We start from the raw sequence: 15,429 nt of genomic DNA, 5'->3' as shown, positions 1-15,429 counted from the left end.
AGGAAAATAATACATTTTACTGTGTTTTCACATAAACACAATACATTTTAGCTCTCTCAAAAGCTGATCTCTACTTTGACTAAACATGCAATTTAAACTAAAAAGGTAAAGGTTATAAGCAGGTTTTGAGCAGGTTATAAGCAACTGGAAAAGGCCATTGAGAACGCAAATGTTTAGGCAACTTTACCGGTGTTTGTAAATATTTTGCTATATATATAATTTTAGGCAATATCAGTAAAATAGTGGAACAATTCGAAGAATAATTTTGGTCTGGGGTTATGTTACTAGAACCAGAGGCTAAGGCAATATATAAACCTATTTTATATAGTGCCATTTTTAAAAAAATATATTATTTGAGACAGTGACTCTTTTCCTTTTGCATTTTTGTATGCCCTATAATCTTGTGCATCCATGTGTGATTTGTTTTGCTTTATATTCGTCTATTAGAAGCTTGGGATGCACAAAGAAGGTGGGAACAGATCCATTAAATGCTCAAATAATTCAGCACGTTAGAAAGGCTTCCCCAAGTTGAAGGTATTGGCACCAACTTTCATCCACTCTTGGTGACAGCAAAGACAGGACAGCTGGTCAACACCTCTTCCTAGTAGGAGACACCGGAGGAGACTGATAACTCCTCTCCCGCAGTGGAAGAAGTTTGTACAGTTGTCTGTCTCCTCCTGGTGGATAGTTAGAGTATATATAGTCACTATGTCAGTAAAAAAATTTCGGTTGTTCCAGTCACATGCCAATAAAGTTATCACAAATACAGGATTTCAATGTGTACCATGCTTACTAACGGCACAAATTAAATCAGTTAAATTGTGTTTCAAAAAACCATTAGAACTCACAGATGGCTACTACACACCAGGGCTGGCCCACAATATTTTGGAACCTGAGGCAGGGGCCAAAACTTTGAAAGGTCTCAATTCTGCCTTCTTCCTGTTCTTCCTGTTCTACTCCTCTCATGGTACTGCTCTGCTACATACCCCAATAAAGGAGAATTAACGATTTAACTTGCCTTGTTCAAACATTTTAAGTAACACTTAACTTTCAAACTCCTGAACAGCAAATGTAACTTTTCTTGTCTGCACAGTAAACACTGGCATTTTTATCTGTTTGAATAATCAAAGTGGTGCTTTCCATGCCTTCTTGGTTGCAAAGATTTGAACTGCTTCCTGAAGGTCCACAGTCTGGGCCAGCTCATGCTCTGTTGAGATGGGTGCAAGACCAACCAGCCTCTCCTGTGTCATTGTGGAGCATAGATGTGTTTTTATTAACTTCAGATTGGAGAAGTTGCATTCTCCACTAGCAACCATTACAGGAAGTGTTAGAAGTATGCACAGAGCAACAAAAGCATTTGGAATGAGGATGGTCATCTTATTTGTGTGCATATATTCCAGAACAGCCCTTGGAGTTGATCCTGCTGAAATGTATCTTGAAAGGGCTTTCAGTTCATCACCTAAATGACGCGCATCAATATCACACATGCCATCATGTGTGAACACTGTCTCTAGTGCCCTGCATTGCTGGTGTAGGTCTTCTTCGGGTATAGTGAGGAGTTTTGGAATATCATACAACATCCAAAATATACTGCTGTATTCCTTGAGCTGCATGAAATATTCTTCAATTGAATGTACTTCACAATCTAGCACCTGGTTAAAGAATTCAACTTTGAATTGTTGTTTGGGGTCTCTTATGGGATTATCCTGTGCCTTGGAATCAAAATGTCTTCTTCTTCGGTAACTCTTGTATTCTTGAATGGGTGGGAAAATAGCTTCAGTGTGAAGTTCCGCTGCCAACTTCTGTACACTCTTCAGAACGTTTTGGTATCTCTCATCTGACCAGTAAGACTGTAAGTATGACTTTGCTTTGTCCAGTTGTTCCATTGCTCCAGATATATCAAGGTCAACACCTTGGAGTCTCTTGCTTACAACATTTATTTCAAACAGTATGTCATACCCAACACTAAGCCACACAGAAATTTGAAGTTATGTATGTTTCTGGTGATTCCATTTCCCTCTGCCACTGTTCTCCCACGAACAGTTCCTGTCATAGCATTATCCTCCATAATGGCAACTATGGAATCATCTATCTTCCCATTTTGGTGTTTGATAGGCTTTATCGCCTCCACTCGACTTTCCCATTGTGTGGCACTCAGTGGTTTCAGTGTCAGACAGGATGTTCCCAGAAGTTGCTTCAAAATTTGCGATCAATGAGTTGATGCAGAGAAAAATATATAGATGCTTTGAATTATATTAAAAAATTCAGCAGCCTCACTAGAAGTTGATGCTGCATCACTGACCACCAAGTTCAATGAATGAGAACTGCATGGGGAAAAAAAAGTTAGAAGGTTTAGCTCTCAGATCCCATGTCTGCACTCCTCTGTTCTTTCCTCTCAGGTTGGCACCATTATCGTAGCCCTGACCTCTCATGTCAGCTATCACAATTCCTGTATCTTCCAGCTTTTTAAGAAGCACATTTGTCTTATCAGCTCCTGTAGTATCATCAATGTCAATAAATTCTAGAAAATGCTCTCTGACAGTCACTATTGCAAGGACATTTTCACTAGGTTCTGTTCTTGTTACAAAACGCACCATTAAAGTCATTTGTTCCGTATGGCTGATGTCAGGTGTATAGTCCAGAATAACAGTAATATCTTGCTGACTTCAGATCTGCCACAATCTTTTGTTTGAATTTTGTTGCCAGTAACGGTATGATCTCATTTTGAATTGTTTTTCCAAAGTAGTGGTGTGTGTACATTTCTTGGGTGGTGATTCTTCTTAGATATTCCTGGAGTACAGCATCAAACTCAGTCATCAGCTCCACAATTTTAAGGAAGTTTCCATTGTTTGGCACATACAACTGATCTGAAGTGCCACGCAGGGCTAGGTTTTGAGTAGCAAGCATTCTCACAATGGCAATGAGCCTTTTCAGAACATTTGGCCAGTAAAGAGATTCTGATGCAATCTTCTCTTGATGTTGATCATCTATGGTGGCCTTTAACCTTGGTCTCATCTCAAGCTCTTTTTACCTATGGAATGCTCTCTGGTGATTTGCTGCCTTCTCATGGCATGCCAGATTTCTAGCCAGACTTTTCCAGTCCTTTGTTCCTGTAGAACCCAATGTGGCTGGAACATTAGACTGGAAGAGTTTGCAACAAAAACAAGTATGCAGCATTCTGGGTTTTTGAGTACATAAGCCATGGCCTCTCCACCTTGTCACCATCGGGGATTTCACACCAGTAATGTGTTGGATGGGAACTTCCTATCTTCATTGTCCTGGGGAACATGAAGTTTTTCACTTGTTGTGGTCCATGCAGCAGAAGGAAGTCCCTCAGGCTACTGCTCAAGTGGGTCCTCGATCATCTAGACTTAAGGAACTAAACTCAGCAGCAGCTGTTTCTTGCACCTCCACCACACTCTTCTCTGATCTACACTTTTCTTCAGAAATGTGCATGGTTACATCCATTTGAGATGGAGACATGGATGCTGCAGTAGCTGCCAGGTCACCTGCACTCTGACTAACTGGAAGATCAGGTATCTCCTCACCACTCACATCCTCACCTGAGCCGGAAGGCTCACTGTGAACATTTGTGTCTATGTATCTCAGGAGAGCTCCTTCCTGCTTAGATAGAAAAGCTTCCTTTGCTTGCTTGCTTTTTCTGAATGCTTCCCCAGAGGGGCATTTTCTTCTTTCACTCATGACTGCTGTTCTGTGCCAGCTATAGTGGCTCTCAACACTCAATTGAAGGGGACAAATAAGCAGGCTGGTAGCAGGGCCTGAGTAAGGAACAATATCAGCATCTGAAAGGCCTAACCGGCTCCTGCTACTTCAGTTGACTGCCTGTTCTCCTCAAGTGGGTTCAGGGAAGCAGCAGGAAACAGGAAGCTCCCTGAGAAGCTGGTGTTAATCAGTCCAGGCTCCTGGGGGTGCTAGAGAGGTAATAAGAGGCTCCTCCTCTTCTCTCTCTCCCTGCAGCTCCTGCTGCTTTCTGTTATTCCCTCTCACCTTTTCTCCTGCCTGTCTGTTATGTCTCTTGTGCCCTCCTTCCTCCAGCACAGCACTCCACCATCTCTGTGCATCTAGAGCAGAGAGAATACATATGCACCAGCAGCAGACACAATTTTCTACACTCTGGATCCTAATGGTGCCCCCCACCCCCACCTCCCAGTCTGGCACCTGAGACGGCCACCTCAGTTTGCCTCATGGTCAGGCCAGCCCTGCTACACACACCCCCAAAAAATGTTCCCTGCATCCAAAGGAAAAAAATAACAGGATAAATATATTAAGATGTTCTCTTTACTATTTTTATTTATTTTCTAATATCATATCTTCTCCACTTTGTAATTCTGTTCCATTTACTAGGAAAAACAGAATACATTCTGTAACTGTTTCCCAAAACAACTCTTAGTTCTCTGAGCACAGGATCTCTCTCTCTTAGTAGTTAGAAATGGAGGTATAAAAATAAGCTGCCGTAATTCTTTTTTAAAGGTTGTAAAACCACTGAATTGTTTCCTATGTTCCAGAATCCATTACTATTGAAAAAGAAACCAAAATGGAATCTGAAAACCAAAAGCTAGAAATGGCTCATAGATAGGAAGTACTTATAGGAAGGGTTATAATGCATCACAAATCTTAAATACCCATTGTTAATTTTAAACAAAATCCAAAAGAAGCAGTTCTTCATAACGAACAGTATTTTGTAAGATTCTCGAAGATACACACTCATTCAGTTATTTACTTGTGAACTATCAGGAAAAGGAGAACTTCCAAGTAATAAAATCCATTTAAAAGCGGATAACACAGTGGTAAACAAAAAAACTGATCTATTATAAAATCTGTAATAAATAACATAAAATAGGGCTGTCAAGCAATTTAAACAATTAATTGTAATTAATCGCATTGTTAAACAATAATAGAATACCATTTATTTAAATATTTTAGATGTTTTCTACATTTTCAAATATATTGATTTCAATTAAAACACAGAATACAAAGTGTATAGGGCTCACTTTATTTTTTTTTACAAGCACTTGCACTCTAAAAAACAAAAGAAATAGTATTTTTCAATTCACCTAATACAACTACTGTAGTGCAATCTCTTTATCATGAAAGTTGAACTTACAAATGTAGAATTATGTACAAAAAACTGCATTCAAAAATAAAACAATGTACAATTTTAGAGCCTGCAAGTCCACTCAGTCCTACTTCTTGTTCAGCCAATCGCTCAGACAAACAAGTTTGTTTACATTTTCAGGAAATAATGCTGCCCGCTTCTTGTTTACAATGTCACCTGAAAGTGAGAACAGGCATTCGCATGACATGTTGTAACCGGCATCGCAAGATCTTAACATGCCAGATGCACTAAAGGTTCATATGTCTCCACCTTCAACCACTATTCCAGAAGACATGCGTCCATGCTGATAATGGGTTCTGCTCAATAACAATCCAAAGCAGTGCAGACCGACGCATGTTCATTTTCATCATCTGAGTCAGATGCCACCATCAGAAGGCTGATTTTCTTTTTTGGTGGTTCAGGTTCTGTAGTTTCCACATCAGAGGGTTGCTCTTTTAAGGCTTTTGAAAGCATGCTCCACACCTCATTCCTCTCCGATTTTAGAAGGCACTTCAGATTCTTAAACCTTGGGTGGAGTGCTGTAGCTAATTTGAGAAATCTCACATTGGTACCTTCTTTGCTTTTTGTCAAATCTGCAGTGAAAGTGTTGTTAAAATGAAATGAGCAAACATGTGCTGGGTCATCATCCAAAACTGCTATAACATGAAATATATGCCAGAATGCGGGTAAAACAGAGCAGGGAACATACAATTATCCCCCAAGGAGTTCAGTCACAAATTTAAGTAATGCATTATTTTTAATGGGTGTCATCAGCATGGAAGCATGACCTCTGGAATGGTGGCCAAAGCATGAAGGGGCATATGAAGCTTTAGCATATCTGGCACATAAATACCTTGCAATGCCAGCTACAAAAATGTCATGCAAATGCCTGTTCTCACTTTCTGGTAACATTGTAAATAAGAAGAGGGCAGCATTATTTCCTGTAAATGTAAACAAATTTGTTTGACTTAACGATTGGCTGAACAAGAAGTAGGACTGAGTGGACTTGTAGGCTCTGAAATTTTACATTGTTTTGTTTTTGAATGCAGTTATGTAACAAAAAAAATCTACATTTGTAAGTTGCACTTTCACAACAAAGATTGCACTACAGTACTTGTATGAGGTGAATTGAAAAATACTATTTCTTTTGTTTATCATTTTTACAGTACAATCCTTTGTAATAAAAAAATATACACTTTGATTTCAATTACAACACAGAATACAATATATATGAAAATGTAGAAAAACATCCAAAATATTTAATAAATTTTAATTGGTATTCTATTGTTTAATAGTGCAATTAAAACTGCTATTAATCACGATTAATTTTTTGAGTTAATCATGTGAGTTAACTGTGATTAGTCAATAGCCCTAAAATAAAAGCCTATACATTTCTGGTAATAGGTACACCCAGATATTCCTCACAAAGATGTTTCTACTGGTGTATCCTGAAACCATAAACAATACTGTAGAAATAGAACTTTTTAAAATATGGTTATATCATGACATTAATTTGGATGCTTCCCTAGATTCTCTGGAATCTTGTAAGAGATTTCATATACTAAAGTGCTTTAGGTTGATAGTCTAGGAAAGAACAGCATAAAAACTAAAAAAAATTCGTAAAACACTTCTGAACTGCATTTAAAGGAGAACAAATAACATATAATAAGCAGGAGAGAAAATGATAAAGGACAAATGGAATAATCAAATTTGGGAGGAAATCCAAGGAAAGGAAAGATGCTTTTCTAGGCAAGAAGCAAGACTGGCAACCAGGAGTTCTTCACTGTGTTTCTGAATCTGTTGCAAACCTTCTGTAACCTTGGACATGTCACTTCACTGCTCTGGTTCTCAGTTCCCCACAGAAGGAAGGGGATAATTACAGATAAATTACGGCGGCATGGTGAGGAGTAACTCAGAGCCAGCACCCAGACTGTTCACCAGTCATGTCCCACTTCGACCCAATTTTGAAGGTTTAGGACTCAATTATAAATAGGTTTTCAATGGGAATAAAGCTGGAATAAAGTGTTACATCTTAACTCATCCTAATGCTTTAACATGTTTTGGCTTCTTCAGATGGAACATATTAAACCATTGCAAAGTATTGTTCTTCACGGTGTCGTCATCATCAATGGAAACTATCAGTCAAGAAGCATATAACGAGCCATCTCCAATAACAAACCTTATAAGGAAGTAATTCTTGGAGGAATACTCCCCAGGCAAAGAACACGGATGCTACCACCAGATCATGGGTATTTATTTCTTCTTCATAAAAAAAGTGTTTCTCATGGAATTAATAGGGCAGACGGTACTACTAAAAAAAAGAGCAAACTATAGCCAATAAAGTTGCAAATTTATATGTATAATATTATATCTTTTGGCTTTTATCCATTCTAACTGACATATCTCGAATTTCATTCGAATGCTACTAAAAACCACTTATGTTTCAAAAACTGTATTCGAAGTAGCCACCCAAAAGCAACACACAGAAAGCTTCAGAGTATGCATCCGATGAAGTGAGCTGTAGCTCACGAAAGCTTATGCTCTAATAAATTTGTTAGTCTCTAAGGTGCCACCGGTACTCCTTTTCTTTTCACAGAACGCTGGATCGCTAAAAAGATTCATTATTCGTCATTCAAACGTGCATTTTTTTAAAATATATAAATCCATTTGGGAATCACTACGAACTACTTAACAATAATCTTCAGTGAGACACAGGAAACAATGCATTCTGGAGGGAAATATTATTTAACCAACCGTGCCGCATAGCTTGGGCGTCTCCTTCTCCCCGTTCTCTGCAGAGTGAGGGACGTTGGGGCTGAAAACCATCAGGTCATTCCTGGCGGTGCCTTCCCCGACACACAGGTTCCGGCTCTGGCGCTGGGAATAGGACCAACTCCCCACTTCGCTCGAGCTCACCACCGTGGCTTTCCCAGGACCGCACATCACTTCCCGACCCGGGTGGCATCTCAGGCCAACGTACACGACAATCACCAGCACAAACAGCCCGGACACCGAGCAAATGGCGATCACTAAAGACACGTTCATGTCAACCAAGGGCCCTTCGCTCCCGACCCTTTGCCTCGAGTCCCATTTCACAGCCTGGGGACTCTCCACCAGGGACAGGCTGACCGTGGCTGTCGCTGACAGCGCCGGCTCCCCATGGTCCTTCACCAGGATCACGAGTCTCTGGCTGGGGCCGTCCGCCTCCTCCAAGGCCCGCGTGGTGCTGATCTCCCCGCTGTACACACCCACCCGGAAAGGCCCCGCAGCCCTGGGCTCCTGCACTTCGTAGCGAAGCCACGCGTTGTAGCCGGAATCCGCATCCACCGCTCGCACCTTGCCCACCACGTGCCCTGCGCCGGCCGACAGCGGAACCAGCTCGGGCCCTGGCGACCCGCGGCCGGAGCCAGGCGGGGACACTGCGGGCGCGTTGTCATTTGCATCCAGGACAAAGAGCTGCACAGTCACGTTCCCGCACAAGGAGGGGAACCCGGCGTCCCTCGCGCTCACCTGGAACTGCAGCACTTGCAGCTCCTCGTAGTCAAAGGGCTGCAGGCCATAGATGTGCCCGCTCTCCGACTGCACCGAGATGTAGCTGGACAGGGGCTGCTGCTCTCCCACACTTCGCTCCACCACCCCGTAGCTCACAAAGCCGTTTTCCCGCAGGTCCGGGTCCGACGCCGACACGCTCAAGAGATGGGCCCCGGGAGGGTTGTTTTCCTTCACAAACACTGTGTACACGGGCTGAGGGAAAGCAGGCGCGTTATCGTTCACATCCGCGATCGGCACCAAAATGCTGCTGCTGGCCGAGAGAGACGGGGCCCCTTCGTCTCTGGCTCTCACCAGGATCTTATATTCAGACACTCGCTCCCGATCCACGGCCTCCGCCAGCACCAGCGAGTGATAATTCTTAAAGGTGGAGACGAGCTGAAAGGGCAGGTCCGGGGGGATGGAGCAGGTGACTTTGCCGTTGTCTCCCGAGTCCCGGTCGGAGACGCTAATAAGAGCCACCACAGTCCCCGGCGGAGCGTCCTCGGGAACCGGCAGGGAAAGGGAAGTCACGACCAGCTCAGGGGCGTTGTCGTTCACGTCTAAAATGTCTATCATAACTTTACAGTGTCCCACTAACGGGGGATTCCCTTTATCCTTTGCCTCAACTTGAATTTCAAACAGATTAGTATCTTCAAAATCTATATTTCCTTTAACCCTGATTTCGCCAGTATTTTGTTCTATCCCGAAAACTTTTCTTATGTTTTGAGGAATATGATTGGTAAACGAATAGGAAATATTCTTATTAATGCCCTCATCCATGTCAGTGGCGTTGAGTTTTATGACTAAAGTCCCCTTAGCTGCATTTTCCAATAATTTGATTTGATAAACGGATTGATTAAATACAGGCGCGTTGTCATTGGCATCCAGCACAGTGATCACCAACTGAACTGTGCCGGTGAGCTCCGGTTTGCCCCCATCAATAGCGGTTAGCAATAAATGATGCGCAGGGATGTCCTCCCTATCAAGAGGTTTCTTTAACACAAGCACCAAAGATTTACTATTCTCCTTCGTTTTCTCCTCTACAATGAAATTTTCGCTTGAGCTGATCTTGTAGGTTAGCAGCGAGTTTGTACCAATATCTGCGTCAGACGCGCCCTCTAGTGGGAAACGCGAACCTGGAAGCGTTAGTGATTCTGCTATACTCAGCTTTTGCTCATTCACAGGGAACACAGGAGCGTTGTCATTTATATCCTGTATCTCCACTTCCACGTGAAATATCCTCAGGGGTTTGTCCACTATCACCTCCAGGTCAATGGCGCACAGGGGGCTCTGGCCGCACACCTCTTCCCTGTCTACTCGCGAATTAACAAACAAAACGCCGCTCTGCAAATTTACCTCAAAATAGTCTCCCCTGCCTTTGGAGACCATCCGGAACATCCGAGACACCAGCTCCGACACTTCCAGCCCCAGGTCCTGGGCCAGGCGGCCCACAAAGGTGCCGTGTTTGGATTCCTCCGGCAGGGAATAGCGGACCTGGCCGCTGCCCACCTCCCAGGCCGTGTGTAGCAGAACCAGCCGCAGCAGCTGCCCGGGTACCCGGGAGTCTCGCCGCAGAAGAGCCATCGCGGACACGGGGTGCGGGTTTATAAATCAGTTTTTTAACTAAGCGAACGGCAGAGTCCAGTGAATGAGGAGGATGAGAGACCTTTGAAAACAGTTTATTTAATCCACTCCTCTCACATCCGGGAGCCCTCTTGACGCGTTGACAGGCAGGGTTTTCCAGTCTTCTGTGGGAGGAGCTGTGTGTTTCTTTCCTGTTGAAAAGTCTCTTTAGACATCAGCGACACCTTGTGACAGAATGTGTAACACAACAGCGAAGATTTTTCCCCATATATGTCTTTTCTGCTTAATCAGGACTTCCTTTCATCTTTCACTACTCTGCTAACAAAATTTCTTTACTTAATTTTTACTTATTTTACATCAATGCATTAAGCAGTAAGATAGATTTTCATCGTTTTGGGAATTACTGACAACTGATTGTTTACTGTGTACATGTTTATAATAATATAATAATATTTACATTTTCTTACCTCCCAGTCAGATACATAAGTAAATCAACTGTTAAACTTAATTTTGAAACCACAATTTAAAAAAATATTTTTCTGCCAATTTCACTCCAACAGGTCCTCTACTGGTTCCATAATCTCACATATTTATCATGGGGAAAATATTTGTTAGTAAATGGAGATGTCAGAAATTCACTCCCATCCTTAACCAGCATCATAGTTCTGTGAGATATTAACTATGAGAGTTGACTTAATATTTACAAAATAGATACCAGGACAACATTTGTCCGTTCCTCACTGATTAAAACTATAAAAAGGGTAAGTTTTCCCATCTTTTTCAATGGTCTTGTAAAACCTATGAGAGTTTATATATGTGGTTTGGACTTTCTTTCTTTCTTTCTTTCTCAGCACTCATCCACAAAATTAATGAATAAAATCTATACAAATGGAAACCAATGTCCAAATCAAAATTCACTACTCCCACCCTAAAACATGGTCCACACTACAAAGTTAGATCAATACAAGGCAGCTTACAACTACCTATTTGTGCATGCATCTACACATAAGTTGGTCTCCCACCGCTGTAAACACCTTGTTACACTGATACAGTAACACCTCCTCCCTTAGCGGCATAGAGCCATGAATGATGTACTTAAGTCAATGCAGTGCGTGTGTAGACACTATGTTACTTAGTGTTTACAGCAACTGTCCCCCAATTCCAGACATTGAGCACTTTGATCACCATTGTAAACTTCACTGCCTGGGGTCATGGAGACTGAAATCTCTCCCCATGCCCTTTAAAGCCCTTTACATTTTTGAAATTCTATTTCCTGACTGCCCAGCTCGGTGAGCACACCTACGAGCTCCCTACCGTTGAGTGCACCTGCTCAGCTGACCATGCTGGCAACATGCACCAGATACACTCCTGCCTGGAGTAGACAGTAGATATTGGATCACATGGGTTGTGGGGAGAAATGGCTGTGCAGTCACAGCTCTGAACCAGCCATAAAAACATCAACATCTATGAGCAGATTGGTCCGGGGATGCAGGAGAAGGTCTATGACAGGGCACAGCAGCAGTGCTGCATGGAAGCCAAGGAGCTGTGGCAGGCATACCAGAAGGTTGGGGAGGCCAACAATCAATCTTGTGCCAAGTTGCAGACCTGCTGCTTTTACAAAGAGCTGCATGCCAGACTCAACAGAGACAACACAATAGCACTGTGGATACCTCCAAGAAGCCTGAGTCACTGGCCTCTGTCATGTACAGTGAGGAGAAGGTGGTGGGAAAGTAAAAGGAGGAGTATGGGGGACAGGCAACAGGAGGATCCAGCTACACAGCAAGCCAGGACCTGTTTTTGACACCATCATAGTCCAGCCATTCTAGTCAGTTGAGCACAGGTGAGCTCAATGCAGGGGAAGGAAACTTGGGTAAGTGTGTAGATAAATTTTCAATTACGAGAATGGTGCCCCGAAAGAAGCAGGCCACAACTTTTGGCTTTTCATAAATTTACTTGTGCTAGAAGGGGTATTGGTACAACCAAGAGAGGTAAGGCTGCTATCTGCTTTTCATTCCCATCCAAAGTTAGGCAGGATTGGGGGGACCTCTGGAGCAGTTTGTTTATGTACACAGGTATGTCCCTCTCTCTCTCCTGAGAGAACTTGCTGAAACTTTCATGGAGGTATTCTGCAATCCTCTGCCCAAGGTTTCTTGGGAGGGCTGCCTTATTTCTTCCTCTGTGGTAGGACACTTTCACGCCACTCAGTGAGAACTTCAGCAGGCACCATTGCAGTACACAGACTAGCAACATACAGGTCCTGGCATCTTTGGGTCCTAGCAGCAGCTGTGCTTTCTGTACCTTCGTTACCTTCAGAAATGAGATATCAGCTAAAATTACCACCACTTGTGGAAAACGGAGCCAGTTTTGCCAGTATGCAGTTTAATTGCCCTATACTACTACCTTCATGCAACCGAGCAAATCCTTCCTCATTTTCCCAACCCCTGGTAAGCCATACTCACAACAGCTGGTGCTGTGACCAGTGCGTGCACATGCCATCCTAAGCAGAAGTGAAAATCTAGTGCTTAAAACTTTAGGGGCACAAAGAGTGAGTTTGCCATCTTAAGTTTTGCTTACCATAGTGAATAAACTGACAATGGTATCTCTGTGTTTTGTCTGCAGCTGCTGCCATTGAAGCCTTCAGCGTCTCCACACCCACAGATGGCCTGAGCCAAATAAAGAGGAGAAAGAAGAGGACTCAAGATGACATATTCAGTGAGATCCTGCAAGCCAGTGCTGCATCAGACCATGAGCACAGGGCCCAGAGGATGAACATTGTGGACAGTCTGGAGAAGGAAAGAGTGGAGAGGAGAAAGGTGCAGGAAAAGGAGAGGGAGATTCATAGATTCATAGATACTAAGGTCAGAAGGGACCATTCTGATCATCTAGTCCGACCTCCTGCACAACGCAGGCCACAGAATCTCACCCACCCACTCCTACGAAAACCTCACCTATGTCTGAGCTATTGAAGTCCTCAAATCGTGGTTTAAAGACTTCAAGGAGCAGAGAATCCTCCCTCAAGTGACCCGTGCCCCATGCTACAGAGGAAGGCAAAAAACTTCTAGGGCTTCTCCAATCTGCCCTGGAGGAAAATTCCTTCCCGACCCCAATATGGCGATCAGCTAAACCCTGAACAAATGGGCAAGATTCACCAGCCAGATACTACAGAAAAATTCTTTCCTGGGTAACTCAGACCCATCCATCTAATATCCCATCTCAGAGGATTAGGCCTATTTACCCTGAATATTTAAAGATCAATTACTTACCAAAATCACATTATGCCATCATACCATCTCCTCCATAAACTCATTGAGTAGAATCTTAAAGCCAGATAGATCTTTTGCCCCCACTGCTTCCCTTGAAGGCTATTCCAAAACTTCACTCCTCTGATGGTTAGAAACCTTCATCTAATTTCAAGTCTAAACTGCCTGGTGGCCAGTTTATACCCATTTGTTCTTGTGTCCACATTGGTGCTGAGCTGAAATAATTCCTCTTCCGCTCCTGTATTTATCCCTCTGATATATTTATAGAGAGCAATCATATATCCCCTCAACCTTCTTTTAGTTAGGCTAAACAAGCCAAGCTCCTTAAGTTTCCTTTCATAAGACACGTTTTCCATTCCTCGGATCATCCTAGTAGCCCTTCTCTGTACCTGCTCCAGTTTGAATTCATCCTTTTTCAACATGGGAGACCAGAACTGCACACAGTATTCTAGGTGAGGTCTCACCAGTGCCTTGTATAACGGTACCAAAACCTCCTTATCCCTACTGGAAATGCCTCTCCTGATGCATTAGCATCAAAACCGCATTAGCTTTTTTCACAGCCATATCACATTGGCAGCTCATAGTCATCCTATGATCAACCAATACTCCAAGGTCCTTCTCCTCTTCTGTTACTTCTAATTGATGCGTCCCCAACTAATAACTAAAATTCTTGTTATTAATCCCTAAATGCATAACCTTACACTCCTCACTATTAAATTTCATCCTATTATTATTACTCCAGTTTACAAGGTCATCCAGATCCTCCTGTATAATATCCCGATCCTTCTCTAAATTGGCAATACCTCCCAGCTTTGTATCATCTGCAAACTTTATTAGCACACTCCCACTTTTTGTGCCAAGGTCAGTAATAAAAAGATTAAATAAGATTGGTCCCAAAACCGATCCCTGAGGAACTCCATTGGTAACCTCCCTCCAGCCTGACAGTTCGCCTTTCAGTAGGACCCGTTGCAGTCTCCCCTTTAACTAATTCCTTATCCACCTTTTGATGTTGATATTGATCCCCATCTTCTCCAATTTAACTAATAATTCCCCAGGTAGCATGGTATCAAACGCCTTACTGAAATCTAGGTAAATTAGATCCACTGCATTTCCTTTATCTAAAAAAATCTGTTACTTTTTCAAAAAAGGAGATCAGGTTGGTTTGGCATGATCTACCTTTTGTAAAACCATGTTGTATTTTGTCCCATTTACCATTGACTTCAATGTCCTTAACTAATTTCGCCTTCAAAATTTTTTCCAAGACCTTGCATACTACAGATATCAAACTAACTGGCCTGTAGTTACCTGGATCACTTTTTTTTCCTTTCTTAAAAAATAGGAACTATATTAGCAATTCTCCAATCATTCCATACAACTCCTGAGTTTACAGATTCGTTAAAAATTCTTGCTAATGGGCTTGCAATTTCAGGTGCTAATTCCTTTAATATTCTTGGATGAAGATTATCTGGACCCCCCGATTTAGTCCCATTAAGCTGTTTGAGTTTTGCTTTTACTTCAGATATGGTAATATCTACCTCCATGTCTTCATTCCCATTTGTCATGCTACCATTATCCCTAAGATCCTCTTTAGCCTTATTAAAGACTGAGGCAAAGTGTTTGTTTAGATATTGGGCCATGCCTAGATTATCTTTAACCTCCACTCCATCCTCAGTGTTTAGCGGCCCCAGTTCTTCTTTCTTAGTTTTCTTCTTATTTATATGGCTATAGAACCTTTTACTATTGGTTTTAATTCCCTTTGCAAGGTCCAGCTCTACTCGACTTAGACCAGGACATAATGGATCTTTTCCAGCAGCAAACACAGATGCCGCAGACTCCTGGGGACCTATACATTCAACAATCCCAGGCTCGCCTCCCGGTGCAGTCCATGGAGAACTCCATTGCAGCACCTTCCTACCTCCCCTGAACATTCCACAGGAC

The 15,429-nt window shown here is 42.6% G+C and overlaps 1 protein-coding gene across 6 annotated transcripts in view; it reads right to left on the bottom strand.

Moving 5' to 3' along the window:
- The window catches only part of LOC119859699 (protocadherin alpha-C2-like), a 290,055-nt gene that overhangs the window by 186,289 nt on the left and 88,337 nt on the right, over positions 1 to 15,429 (bottom strand). The window contains exon 1 of one of the 6 annotated variants that reach the window (XM_038412120.2): positions 7,871 to 10,380. The exons of the other annotated variants lie outside the window; for them this stretch is intronic. Within the exon in view, the coding sequence (XP_038268048.1) occupies positions 7,871 to 10,231 (2,361 nt within the window). The 5' untranslated portion in view covers positions 10,232 to 10,380. Of the gene's footprint in view, positions 1 to 7,870; positions 10,381 to 15,429 lie in introns of those variants that run through there. 6 annotated transcript variants of the gene reach the window in all.

Source organism: Dermochelys coriacea, chromosome 8 (assembly GCF_009764565.3).
Source record: "Dermochelys coriacea isolate rDerCor1 chromosome 8, rDerCor1.pri.v4, whole genome shotgun sequence".
Taxonomy (NCBI): domain Eukaryota; kingdom Metazoa; phylum Chordata; order Testudines; family Dermochelyidae; genus Dermochelys; species Dermochelys coriacea.
The sequence above is the reverse complement of the archived record's forward strand: the minus strand, read 5'-3'. Positions and strand labels throughout refer to the sequence as shown.